At 37.3% G+C, this 14,871-nt stretch overlaps 2 protein-coding genes across 2 annotated transcripts; one reads left to right on the top strand and one right to left on the bottom strand.

Moving 5' to 3' along the window:
- Positions 1-286: 286 nt before the first annotated feature.
- LOC138402296 (uncharacterized) lies at positions 287-3,132 on the bottom strand. Its single transcript, XM_069498443.1, has one exon. It carries the CDS (start codon positions 3,130-3,132, stop codon positions 2,191-2,193), a length of 942 nt encoding a protein of 313 aa, XP_069354544.1. The 3' UTR covers positions 287-2,190.
- Positions 3,133-4,030: 898 nt separating this feature from the next.
- PolA1 (DNA polymerase alpha catalytic subunit) lies at positions 4,031-14,792 on the top strand. The gene is made up of 11 exons (XM_034985032.2): positions 4,031-4,168; positions 4,248-4,445; positions 5,338-5,525; positions 6,024-6,245; positions 6,674-7,126; positions 7,818-7,991; positions 9,070-9,261; positions 10,139-10,396; positions 11,298-11,427; positions 11,602-14,049; positions 14,481-14,792. The coding sequence occupies exons 1-11, from the start codon at positions 4,153-4,155 to the stop codon at positions 14,705-14,707; spliced, it is 4,506 nt and encodes a 1,501-aa protein (XP_034840923.1). The 5' UTR covers positions 4,031-4,152; the 3' UTR covers positions 14,708-14,792.
- Positions 14,793-14,871: the final 79 nt, after the last annotated feature.

The raw sequence follows: 14,871 nt of genomic DNA, 5'->3' as shown, positions 1-14,871 counted from the left end.
TCAAAATGAGGAACTCCAGTAAGTTTAGAATCTAATATTACGCCTAAAAATTTTGTCTTATCTTTAACTGCTAGCGGAATACCATTGTAATTAATATGAAGAGATGGGAGATTTCGCTTTCGAGAAAATACTACAACAGAGCTTTTAGATGGTGACAAATCTAGCCCATTATTATATAACCAACACTTTAAAGCATTTAACGCTAAAGTTAACAATTCACTAATATTATCCAAAGATGGCCCAGCAACATATAAAAGCAAATCATCTGCATATTATTGAAGCACATTTGCATATCTGTTAACAGAAATGTCCAAATCGTAAGTATAAATGTTATATAATATAGGGCTCAAAACAGAGCCTTGTGGCAAACCCTTCCACACAGTTCTATATATAATTTCACTATCAGACGAATCTAACGAATACTTTATATATCTTTCGTACAACATATTTACAATAAAATTAATTAATAAATTAGGAATATTCAGGGCTAGCAATTTATTTTTTAAAATCGAGATATTTACATTATCATAGGCGGCATTTATGTCTAGGAAGGCAGCAACCAAAGACTCATTTTTAGAGAAACTTAGTCTTATGTCTGTGGTAAGAACGCTCAAGCTGTCAAGGGTACATTTACCTTTCCTAAAACCAAACTGGTTTCTTGATAATAATGTATTATGTTCTAAAAACCATTCCAGCCTGATTTTAATGAGGTGTTCAGCAGTTTTAGCTAATACCGACGATAATGCTATTGGCCTATACGATGTTGGATCTGAACTCGGTTTATTCGGCTTCTGTAATAAGATCAAAGTTTGGGACCTCCAGGATTCGGGGACGATACCCGCCATCATAACGTTGTTGATCAAAGAAAGGTAGTACCTGAGGATATTGTCGTCAAGGTTCGATAAGAAGGAATAAGGAATCCCGTCTTCCCCTGGTGCAGAATCCTTAGTCGATGACAGTACGCCTTTCAATTCGTTAAGTGTAAATGGCGAATTCAAATCTACATTATTATAATTATCATTAGATACTATTAGGGGCGTTGAGGCCATAGGACATTCAGGTACATAAGGAGGACCCAAACGATCCATGATTTGCTCTGCTAGAGCTGGAGATATTTTATTCTGTTGTGAATCTTTAAATGCAGATCTAAACCTTCTTATATTTTGCCAAACAATTGAAGGTGAAACATTAGGATTCAAGGATTTACAAAACCTGTGCCATCCTTCATATTTCTTTATCCTAAGTAGCTCCTTAGTGGTATTGGCAATTTTTAAGTAATTATCAAAATTTTCTTCCGTCATATTTTGACAAAATTGTTTTTCTGCTTCTTTCCTTTCTTTAACAGCATTAGTGCACTCTACATCCCACCATGGTGGAGATGGAATAAATTCCATGCACTCACCCCTTTTTACTGGAAAAGTTTCATCTGCAGCTTCAATTAAAGCTGCAGATAAAGCTTGTGAGGATTCTAATATATTCAAATGACTAATTTCAGTTAAATTATTGATTTTCTTTTCAACGGCTGCACTATACAAACTCCATTTTGCATCTGTCAGTTTATGTTTTAAACGTGGCTGTCTTACATGTTTTGGAGGTTTATCAAAAGGGAAAGTAATAATTAGAGGGTAGTGATCACTACCACCAGTAGATTCAGCTGTTGACCAGGTGAGAGATGAAGCTAGATCAGGAGTGCAAATGGACAAATCTGGAGCACTAGGTGTCCGTGCCAACCGTGTTGGAGACCCAGTATTTAGAATGCACAAGTTATGGGAGCTTATTAAATCTAACAACTTTTCTCCATAGAAGGTTGTTGAGGAACATCCCCATAATTCGTGATGAGAGTTAAAATCCCCTAAACATAAAAATGGTTTCGGTAAAAAATTAAAAATTTCATTAATTTCATTAAATATTTCATTATTAGGACGAGAGAAATATATAGATACATAACATATACTATTTACAATAACTGCAATAACAGATAAGTTATCGCTATGTACAGGAAGAGTGATAGGTGTAAATGTCAGAGTATTTTTGATGAGTATGGCCACCCCGCCATACCCATCAGGTCTGTCTTCTCTGAGACAAACATACCCCGGCATTTTGAACAAAAATTCCTTTCTCAACCATGTCTCTTGGAGACAGATAAGAAAGGGGTCATGTTTATTAATAAAATATATTAAGTCTTGTTTTCTATTGTTGAGGCTCAGGCAATTCCACTGAATCACTCTGGCTCTGTGATCCATTATTATTAGATATTTGATATAAGGCTTCAATTACTGTGGCAACGTGGGACGGTGTAACTATATTTGATTGTGATAATAATTGAATTAATATTTTAATAATGTCTGCCATGTTCATGTTATTTTCAGAACTATTATTATTAAAATTAAACTTTTGTTTAGGTAAAACAGGATCTCTTATTATTTCTGAGTGGGCAAAGCGGTCATAGCCTTTGCTATGCTTTGAGGGTGATCTTGGCTTTATAAAGACTGTTTTTTTATACGAATTCGGCACTGAATTTGAAGTAGATGGAAGTTTAGATTTTTGGGGACCATGTATATCTTGTGATGAAGAGGATGGCACAGGCGTTGAAACCAAAGCTTCGGCATATGACATGTTTGCAACTGGTGGATGTATTTTAATTGCTTCAATATACGAAATACAACTTTTGCTCATGGTTTCTTTTATCGCTCTCTGTCTGTTATGCTCTAAGCATTTTTTATTTATGGCTTGATGGGAACCTTTGCATAGGCAACATCGGTAATACTCTTCCTCTACCTGACAAGTGTCGCCAGAATGCCCTTGGCTACATTTATAACACTTTGGCACTGACCGGCACTGATTTTTGACATGTCCAAAACGGCAACACTGGTAGCATTGCACAGTGGGGTAAATGTATAACTCTACAGGTAAAGCAGTGTAGCACATATATACCCGGGTAGGCAGTATTTGCCCATCAAAAGTAACTATTACCGTCCCCGTGTTAATGAATTGGTTTACATCATTCACTACAATTTTTCTTTTCATCCTCCTGATTTTAATGATTGGTCCGCAACCAAGTGGAACACTCATGTTGAGTAAGGTCACTTCCTCTTCGGACCAATCATTAGGGACACCTTTTACCACACCCATGCGAGTAACATTAAATGTGGGTATAAACGCCCTGTATTTTGCGGGTTCAAGTATTGGGTTTGTTAAAAAATTGTTGGCATCCAAGTAGGTAGAAAACGCCATACTGATGCGATTTCTACCTACACGTTTTACGCTTCCGTTCACAACACCACTAAATTTGTTATTTTTCAAAAATCTACCAAAAGTTATTGGATGTAGAGTTGTTGAGCTATCACTTTTTTCAATTTCTTTTTGTACATGTATTACGTATGGGGCATTGTCGGATTGTTGATAATAAGCACGACCAATTGGCACACGCTTTGGCAGTGAAGATTGACTACTATTATCGGTGGGATTTGTGGATTCAGTTTGTGGATTTGGGTAAGGGGCATTCTGAACTTTATTATTGTCAGGTTCACTCTTGCATTCACAACTGTACCTTTCTCTTCCATCTCGACTTTTTGTTTTCCTTTTTCTTTTGTTACAGGTCATACAAATGCGTGAAAATATTTTTCTTTTCAACGGTTGGTCGGCATTGGACACAACGGACACGTCAGTGTCCATTGACGACTCGACCGCTGCAATTAATACGTCCATTTTTGATGTAATATTCAGCGATCCTGGGGGATCTGACCCCCCGGGATCGGGAGGCCGACTTTCCATAAGTTTGAAATGTAAAGTATACTAAATTTAAAAACTTACCTATATATACAGCTAACTACTATGAAAATGTCACTAAAACTACAATATTAACAGTATAAAACAACACCAATCCTTTTCCAAATTGAATTTACAAATTAATAAAATCAAAGCACGAAAATTTCACGTCCGCCAAGTACGAAGTTTCCCGCCCTTTTTTTCTCGCCTATTCTCTACTTTCGCATGTATTTCGCGCCAATTTGAACTGTCAACAGCAGTCAAACGTCAAAATAAAAACAATCTTGGAATTTGGAAATGATGGAATAATTATTTATTTTGTGAATATGTTTTTTTATGTTTGTTTATTTTAACTTTTAAAGCAAAGCAATATTATTGAAAGTCATGGCGGATTCTATTGGTATAATAATTGGTCTAAATAAGTTCAGTATTGTGTTAAGTTCGGTTACATAGTGATACGATAACCTAATTGTTTACAGCGGCTTCCAGAGCGAAACGGCAGAAAGTGGACAAACATGGTCGTTTGTCGGCATTCGAGAGGTTGAAACAACTGAAAGGGAAAGGTTCGAAACATAAATATGACGTGAATGAAATGGAAAATGTGTACGATACAGTGGATGAGTCGGAGTACAGTGAACGTGTATTACAGAGGCAGGAAGAAGACTGGATTGAGGACGGTAAGCTTTTTACGCCTTTATCTCCAAGCGTCTCAAATCTGCAGTCATCTCAACATTCAATTAAACTCTTATCTGTATGTATAAAAGGAAAGCTGACTGACTGACTGATCTATCAACGCACAGCTCAAAACTACTGGACTGATTGGGTTAAAATCTGGCATGCAGATAGCTATTACGACTTAGATATCCACTAAGAAAAGGTTTTTGAAATTCAATCCCTGAAGGAGTATAAAATGTGTTTAAAATTTGTAGGGTTTGTAAATAGTCCACAAGGATGAAGACGCAGGCATAAGTATACTATCCTCTTCTTCTTCTTCTTCTTTGGGGCTATACAGGTCTTTGATATCCCTGAATCACTGCGACCGTCTCCGATCTATCGTGTTGCCTCCACTTCACACTTCCTTGTCAACTAAGTCTGCTAGCCTTTCACAGCCCATCTGTTTAACCAATTTTGATAAAATTTGGTACAGAGATATCTTGCATGAGCAAATCATGCAATCATGAGCATGAGTCATAGGCTACTTTTTATTTAGAAAAGTCAAAGTTTCCACGGTATCACACATAATCCCTCTTACACACTAAATACAAAATTAAACACATTGTAAAAATAAATTACATTTTTGTCTAATTCCACTAAATTCTTACTCAAAGCATCTTAGTTTTACATATTTACTAGCTGATGCCCGCCACTTCGTGTGCGTCAAATTAGGTTTTTTAAAAATCCCTTGGGAACTCTTTTACGGGATTAAAAGTAGCCTATAACACTCTCCAGGTATCTATACCCATGCAAAAATCACGTCAATTTGTCGCACCATTGTGACGTGATTGAAGGACAAACCAACAAACAAACACACTTTCGCATTTATAATAAGGATACTGATTACTGTTTCAGATGGCACAGGCTATGTGGAAGATGGCAGGGAAATATTTGATGAGGATGAGATTCAAGACTCTTATGAAGCAACAAGCAGCAAGGAATCTGGACGTGGACAGAAAAGAAAAGCCACAGTGGCACCTCAGCCTTCTGGGAAAGGCAACATCAGGAATCTATTGGGCTCTATGCCAACTAAGAAGAAAGAGGTCATTATTTTCTTAAACTTTTTTTTATAGTGTGTAAAACAAGTAGCCCAATCTGAACACAAGGTTTATGACAGTGTATTGTACAAAAACAGATGTCAGCTGGAGTTGTGTATTTAATCCTCATTAATTATTTATCAAAAAACTATCACACATTTTTTATTTTATACTAGATGATGGCCGCAGCTTCACCTGCGTGGTTTTAAAACCTGCGAGGATTTAGGTTTTCAAAAATCCCGTGGGAACTCTTTAATTTTCCATGATAAAAAGTAGCCTATGTCCTTTCCTGCGATTTAAGCTAACTCTGTACCAAATTTCATCAAAATCAGTTAAACTATTGGGCCGTGAAAAGCCGATAGACAGACACACTTTCACATTTATAATATTAGTATAGATTTAGCTCAGAATTAAATATTTGTGATTTGCATATTCTAGAGTTTTCTTAGATATTATTTTTTCTTACTTCTAAGGTATCCTTTATGAATTTTACTATATTTCTAGGATGTAAAAATATCAGATGATAATATTTTATCAGATATCATGTCAGATTTGGATGGCAGTGCTCCATCCTCAGTGGTTAAACCAAAGCCTGTTATCCAAAACAAAGCCAATGTCATTGCATCTAGCAAGAGGGATGCACAGAATTACTTTAAAAGCCTTTCGTCTTCAGTGAAAAAGGCTACTCCGTTAATTAAGACCGAAGAACCTAAAAAGGAAATTGTGGTAAGGTTTTTTGAAGTTTATTTGTTTTTCTCTTAAAGACAACTATTTTCTACATTCCTATAGGTAGGTATGCAACTCTTTGATAAATTATTATGATTCTTTCACTATTATAATTTACAATGATATAACCTTTGTACTTATTTCAAAACTTGTACAAAACTTACTAGTAACTTAATAGGGTACTATTTTGGTGCTGACTTTTTGCATTGTTTTAAGAAATAAAAAGTTGTTAACTAACAATTTCTATTGGTGCAGCCGCGCGCCGCTTTGTTGTATTGAATTGTACAGTTTCTAAAGTAAGACAATATAAATAGTATTTTTATTTGTAATATTACTTACTTTTTTACTGTTTTACTGTTCTTCCAAGACATATAAAGTTGTTACCAAACAAAAAGAAAAAAATCTATATTTACAACAATATTTCATAGGAACAAAATAATACAACTGAAAAGCAATCCAACGGCCATGCAGTATTAAAGAAACCGAAGTGGAAAATCGACCGGGAAATAAAACAAGAACTAGAAGACTCGGCCACTCAGAACATAGAAGAATTTTCCACGCAAGACATTGATTTTAACGATGACTTTAGCAACGATGCAATATTATGTCAAGTTAACGAAGTGAAAGAAGAAAACGCAAGTCTAAATACTGTTCCTAAAACCAAAGAACAGACTCTAAGTGTATCTAACACTCCTAATACAATAACAGATGTGGCTGAAGAATTTTTGAATGAAGATTTCGAAATTTTTCCTGCAAAAAAAGTGAAAACTGAGTTGAGGCCCTTAACCAGTAATTGGGGAGATCAAAGTGATAATCAAGTCGTGGCGGCGGTTCAAAGTGATGGACAGTTGCCTTTACAAAGTAATAAGGAAGGTGAGAAGGTAAGCCAAAATAAAGTCTTATTAAAAGATTCTTATGATAAATGATAAATGTTTAAGATTTTTAGCTTTTATGTATTCACAGTTCACACTCAGGCCTAGCAATGCGCGATAGCGAGATGTTTTCATCGATTGTTCTAACTCAATAGTTATCGAGAACTCGACTCGATTGCGCGCCGGCCGGTGGGTGACTGCGATGCATTGAGCTCAGTGCGTGCGGTGCGTCTATTGGCTCGACAGAATCATATCAAAAGAAAAACATCTCGATGATTTTATGAGAGAGCGATAGAATCATCGACAAAAAAAAAATCTCGATAGCGATTTTCTCGATTGTCGAAACATCTCGAAATCGCGCATCGCCACTCAGGGCAACCTTGGGCTAATAGTAAAAAGCACTAAGTGCCTTCATCACTACAAATGTTTTTAAATGATAATGAAAGATGGGATGTCGACCACCAACCAATCAAACATTGGTCCTAGTTTGAAAGTACTCAAAGCATTTTTTCAAAATAGGTACCATTTTACACTTTTTGATTGTCAATTAATGAATACTTAAGTACTTATATGATACTTAATTAATTATGCGAACTTAAAACTAAAGGCATGGGGGTTCCAAAATGCGCCCATGGATACTTATGGACAAATCACTTTGCTGCGAAAAGTTTGTAATTTAAATAATTGTTAATTTTTTTAGGTATTAAAGTTTTACTGGCTGGATGCTTGGGAAGACAGATTCGTGAAGCCTGGAGTAGTATATTTATTTGGTAAAGTGTATGTGAATCCATCAAACAAGAAGGCTGGTTGCGCCTCATGCTGTCTGGTCGTTAAGAATGTTAATAGGCAACTGTTCTTGCTGCCTAGAGAATATGTGAGTATAATTATGCCATGAAACTTTGTGTTCTGACCAGTCTTGTTAAGTTGTTAGTTCTTAGGGTGAGATAATAGAGCGCACTCTGACTTAGCTTAGCCGTAAGACTGAGTTAAAACGGGACAGTCTCACTTATGTGAGAGATATAGCTCTCTCGTTGTGAGATATCTGTCTCGTTTTAACTCAATATTAAATCTGAGCAAAGTCAAAGTGTGTTCTACAGATCTGAGCCTAAGAGAATATAAATTCTCTGTACTATTCTAATTATGCAATAAAGTGGTTTTAATAAAGAAATCACTATTTTCGGTTAGTTATTTGAATGTTATGCAACACTTTTTTTTCTGTGAGGAAAATCCATCATATATACCACCGGCCATGGGTGAGCACAATGGTTATGTCGGACTAAAAACCTGACGAAGTTCCAACCCACGGTTCAAATTTGTATCGCGTATTTTTACCAAAGAACATTAATAAAAGATTGTACAACAAGGGCATAAAACAAGCAATCCGAGATAATTAAGTCGAGGATAAAATAGGTTTTAAGACTGAGTTATACACTCTGCTTTTCACTTCGGTTGCAAGGAAATGAACCATAATCCATACTCCCATACTAATATTATAAATGCGAAAGTGTGTCTGTCTGTCTGTCTGCTAGCTTTTCACGGCCCAACAGTTCAACCAATATTGATGAAAATTGGTGCAGAGTTAGCTTACATCCCGGGGAAGGACATAAGCTACTATTTATCCTGGAAAATCAAAAAGTTCCCACGGGATTTTAAAAAAACCTAAATTCTAGTATTATTATAAGTACATGTCTATCGGTTGGAAAGAGTAGAAATTAAATAAGGGTGACGTAATGAGGTTGCAACTTCATCATAAGTGCAAAATGTTACTGACACTGTAGAAATTACATACATACTTAAAAAAAATTTGTGTCATCCATATGTCATTCAGACAGATTGTTGTTTACCTATAAAAACTTTATGCACAATAGTATGAAAAGTAGTTTTGGTCCGCTTACAGCCAGCATAAAATAGAACTTTACGAGCATGAGAAGTGAAAAAGATTTTTTTCCTAGAAACTGGACCCCATAACTCTAGAGCCCACCGACCAGGAGGTCACAATGATGGACGTGTACCAAGAGTTCAACACGGCAGTGGCCGCTGAGTTGGGCCTCAAAGAGTTTAAATCAAGGAAGGTCACTAAGAACTACTGCTTCAACCTGCCCGATATTCCCGCCCAGTGCGATTACTTGGAAGTCAGATATTCTGTAAGTACATTACCTTTTTTTATTTATATTTATTGACAACATGTTAGTGTAGTGATCTGCACATATAGGCATTGGATAAAGCTACCCGAGCTATACGTAGGATTCCACAGCCATCGCACGCGGTGGCGAAACAACAATGAACAAAAACTAGATGTCGCCACATGATCTTCAAACTCTCGCTATAGATCGCGCTACCGAAGTTTTCTTTACGAAGCATCATCAAATTCCAAGATACAACGATCGGACCAAAACACCGGAGGAATATCTGCCTTTTATTATAATTGAGCGTACATCACTTGCTCTCGTACAGTAAAGAAAAGTGGGTGAATGCGGAAGGCGGGGAATTTTATTTTTTATACTATATGATGCCCGCAACTTCGTCCGCGTTGATTTATATTTTTAAAAATCCTGTAGGAACTTTATTTTTCTGGGTTAAAAAGTATACTTTATCAGTCTCCAAGATGCAAGCTGTCTCTGTACCAAATAGATGATGTTAGCGACTTGATCCACGTCGATTGCGATTTCTTTAAATCCCGTGGGAACTTTGATTTTCCGGGATAAAATGTAAAGAATTCCTGGAATGCGAGCTATCGATGCATACGAAACTTCGTCAAAATCAATTAAAACGGATGGATCGGGAAAATTTAGCAGACAGACTGACATACTTTTGCATTCATAATGTGGCTAATTCCGTTGTAGACAATCTCTGAACTAAACTAAAATGCACGTCTAAATCAATTGCTATCCCTTTCATTATGTTGCTTGCGGAAAAGGATAGCACTATATTTAGACCTGTAATTTAGTTTAGTTTAGAGATCATGTACAAGAGAATCGGCCTCAATATTAGTATGGATTAATATTTATTTTTTCATAAAAGGCATCAGTCCCACCTCCACCGACCAACAAAAAGTACCTAACTTTCTCACACATTTTTGGCACGAATACATCCTCTTTGGAAACATTTCTACTGGAAAGGAAAATCAAAGGCCCGTGTTGGCTGGAGGTGAAAGATATAGATAACGTCCAGGCTAAAGTGTCGTGGTGCAAACTAGAAGCGGCCTGCGATAGGATAGAACATATCAATGTAATCAGGAATGATAGCGATTTGGAACCGCCGCCCATTGTTATTGCAGCTGTAAGTATGATTTTGTGTTTTGTTACTATCTTTTCTATAATTCAGTTATGAAAGGGTTGTTTTATTTAAATAGAGATAGCGAGCAAACGAGCAGGCGGGTGACCTGATGTTAAGTGATTACCGCCGCCCATGAACATTTGCAGCACCAGAGGAACTGCCGATGCGTTGCCGGCCTTTTAGGAATTTGTTGGTCCGCCCCTTGAATAACCCCATGTTGTAATCTAGTGGGAACACCGCCGATGGGAGTTGGTTTCACAGTTTGCATGTGCCTGTAAAGAAGGATCTGACACAGCGGATGGTCGAAGTGCACCAGACACCCAGGTGGTGAGAGGTTGTTACTATTTCATCAGACTAGAAACAAACCTCGAGAGAACAGCCTAGTCGTTAAAACGTCGGCTTATTCGTGAAGTGGTAGGTTCGATCGCAGGCACGCACTTCTAACATTTTGGAATTATGTGCGTTTAAAGTTATTAAAAAATCGTTTTCGTAACGGTGAAGGACATTGGAAAACAACGTGAGGAAATCGGAAAACACAGGAAACATGCCTGAGAATTTTTCACAATGTTCTCAAAAGTCTGCTAATACGTAATTGGCAAGCGTGGTGGCTTACGGCCAAACCATTCTAATACTGAGGGGTGACCCGTTAGTAGTGAGCTGGCGATGGGTTGATACTGGAGAGACAAATCTTGCGGGATTCCGCGCTCATAATTTTTCTTCGGCGTCTTGCTCGCGCTTATATTATGATGCTTCCCTAATAATAATTGTTTGAATTGAAAAATTGTGGAACGTAAAGTTTATGGGAACATGACTAGGAGCATATTTTTTCTTTTCACTCCCATTCTACTTATCAGATTTTCCACAAACTTAAGATATGCCAAATGATGTATTCTTCATATTGCAGCTGAACATGAGAACCACGACTGATCCTAAAACAAATAAGACTAAGATATTGATGCTGAGCTGTCTGGCACACAACTCGTTTTCCATACACAAGCCACCACCGAACCCACCATTTAATCAACATTTTTGTGGTAAGTTGCTTTAAATTCTATATGATAATAAGGTAGTTTTTACTTTAAAATGTATTGAAATGTAGTCCCGTATAAATACATTGTTAAATTTTTCGCTTAGGCTTAGTCCTTTCGCTACTTTTAAAAAAAATAGCACGCTTATAAAACAAACTATAAGGCTTATTATTTTTACAGTGATGACAAAATGCAACGAAATCTGGCCACTCGACCTGAAACAACAACTACCTCAGTACAAAGCCACTAAACTAACCAAATGCGACACTGAAAGGGAGCTTCTAAACTATTTCATGGTACAGTTCTGGAAGTTAGATCCAGATTTAGTCGTCGGTCATGATTTACAAGGCTTCCAACAGGACTTGCTGATCGGGAATATACTAGATTTGCGCATACCAAATTGGTCCAGACTAGGTCGTCTTAAAAGATCCATAGCTCCTCAGAAAAAATTCGCGGCAAGGGATGCTTTCTTGGGCAGATTAGTTTGCGATATTAAAATTTCCGCTATGGAGCTTATTAGAGCCAGAAGCTTCGATCTTGATACCTTATGCGTTAATGTCCTCAAAATGACAGAAGGCGAACGAGTGGACGTAGCTCTCGAAGATTTGCCGCGTTACTACGAAAGCAGCAACGACCTTTTACAACTTGTAACTCTGAGTATGCAAGATGCGTCTTATATCCTTAAAATTATGAGTGAACTCAATGTTATTCCGTTAGCCCTACAAATTACCCAGATAGCTGGAAATGTCATGTCTCGGACTCTAATGGGCGGGCGATCAGAGAGGAACGAGTTCTTGTTACTCCACGCTTTTACCGAGAAACAATACATCGTACCTGATAAGCTTTATGGCAAGAAAGCGGCATCCGATGACGCAGACGGGGAAGAAAATGATGAAGGATCCAACAACATCAATAAGAAACAAGGAAAAAAGAAAGCAGCTTATTCCGGAGGTCTCGTGCTCGACCCTAAGAAAGGATTTTATGATAAACTCATCCTTCTTATGGATTTCAATTCTCTATACCCAAGTATCATTCAGGAGTACAATATCTGTTTTACCACAATCAAAAGAAGAAACGGCGCTGTCTCCGATGATGATATCAATAACCTCGTCTTGCCTGGCCCCAATACTGATTTTGGTGTTCTGCCGACACAGATTAGGAAACTCGTGGAAAGTAGACGAGAAGTAAAAAAGTTAATGAAATCACCCGATTTGCCAACTGAACAGTACATGCAGTATAACATTAGGCAGACGGCCTTGAAACTAACGGCCAATTCCATGTACGGTTGCTTAGGCTTCACACACTCGAGATTTTATGCTAAACCACTAGCGGCGTTAGTGACGATGAAAGGCAGAGAAATTCTGTTGGACACGAAAGAAATTGTTCAGAAATTGAATTACGAAGTGGTTTACGGAGATACGGACAGTTTGATGATAAATACGAATTGCCTAGACTACGACTACGTGTTCAAAATTGGTAATGACCTCAAAAGAGAGATCAACAAAAAGTACAAACAGATAGAATTGGATATTGATGGCGTTTTCAAATACCTACTCCTCTTGAAGAAAAAGAAATATGCCGCAGTTATAATTAGTAAGAATAAAAACGGCGAGTTTGCTTATATTCAAGAACACAAGGGTTTAGACATAGTGAGACGCGATTGGTCCCAGTTGGCCGCTGAAGCGGGAAAATTTATTTTGAGCCAAATCCTTTCAGAACAATCTGCCGACGAGAGACTCGAAAGCATTCAGAACCATTTGATTAAACTGAAAGAAGATTTAATGAGCAGTAAAATTCCGCTGTCTTTGCTGACTATTACTAAACAACTAACCAAGAATCCCAACGAATACGCCGACAAAAGTGCTCAACCTCACGTGCAAGTAGCTCTAAGATTGAATAGCAAAAACAGTAGACGGTTCAAAAAAGGAGATATAGTGCCTTACATCATTTGCGAAGATGGAACAGCAAATTCAGCAACGCAAAGAGCTTATCACGTGGAAGAGTTGAAGAACTCCGAGCACCTCAAAGTCGATTACAGATACTACTTAGCGCATCAGCTACACCCTGTCATATCCCGTATATGCGAGCCCATAGAGGGAATGGACCCAGCGAGAGTCGCCGACTGTCTGGGCCTAGACCCCTCCGGTTACAGACAAATGATTAAAAAAGAAAACACTAACACTGAACAGTACGAGGTAGAAAACGACCAAGAAAAATATAGATACTGTAAAGATTTCACGTTCGTTTGCGTGAACGAAGGCTGCAAGAGGGAAAATAAAATAAGGGAGACTTTTGTAAAGTTGGACAAAGAAACGATTCCATTTTTAGAAAAATGCCAGAACGAGAAGTGTCCTGTGAAGCCTATAGATTATTTGGCCTGTATACAAAATCAACTGACTTTACAAATGCGTCTGTACCACAACCTATATTACGCTGGCTGGATAGCATGCGAGGACCCCGCGTGCGGTTACCGCACAGTTCGGCTGCCGCAAACTTTTGCAAGCGGCTACCCACTTTGCAGGCAGTGCGAGAAGGGCGTCATGTTCAGAGAATACACTGAAAAGGATTTATATCTTCAGATAAACTTCTTCCTGTTTTTGTTTGATCTCAACAAAAATAATACTTCAAGTAAGTGTTTCCCATCGTAATCGTATATGAATCCTATTGTAGAATGCACTTAGCGCCTAGTGTTTGTAATTTTGGACTTGTCTTTTAAACAACACACACAAGTTTTAAAAATCTATTGAAAGTATGCTCAAAACCATATTACGCAATCGGAAATTATGATAAAGAAGCAGCGTGGATTTGAATCGCAGCTCGCTCTAGTAATGCACGGGACCGCAATTAGTTTTATACATGGCATAAATCATTTTATTATTAGCTACCATTGTTTGAAAAAAGTAACCGCAGAGTTTCTTGCTGGTCTCAGTAGTAAAGGCATTCCGAACCTGTGTTCGATGTTCGTGTGTTAGATGCATTTGGCGATTCAAAAGTACTTGTAAAAGTTTATTTAAATGAAAAATATTTCTATTCTAATGTCATTTATTTTTACTTTTCAGAAATAAAAGTGGCTCCACAAATAGTTGCAGCATTCCAAGTTCTTAAAGAAATGGTAGAGGATGTTTTAGCGCATTCTGCGTACTCCATAATCAATTTATCTAAATTATTTAGATTCTTCTCATTAGATAAGAAAAATGGAGGAAGAGTCAAGCCTGAGCCAGTTGAAATTGATATCCTACCAGAAGTTGAACACATTGACGCTTTGATGGAAATGGGAACATATTGATACTTAAAAGTACTTTCCATTGTAAATAAATTATTACCTACCAATAAAATTTTTAAATGTAAGAAAAATAAATTTTAATACTAAAGACTGTGTTTCTATTATTATTCTACTACTATTTACTAGCTGTTGCCCGCGACTTCGCGTGGATTTAGGTTTTTATATCC

The sequence above is a fragment of the Maniola hyperantus genome, chromosome 4 (assembly GCF_902806685.2).
Source record: "Maniola hyperantus chromosome 4, iAphHyp1.2, whole genome shotgun sequence".
NCBI lineage: Eukaryota > Metazoa > Arthropoda > Insecta > Lepidoptera > Nymphalidae > Maniola > Maniola hyperantus.
The sequence above is the reverse complement of the archived record's forward strand: the minus strand, read 5'-3'. Positions and strand labels throughout refer to the sequence as shown.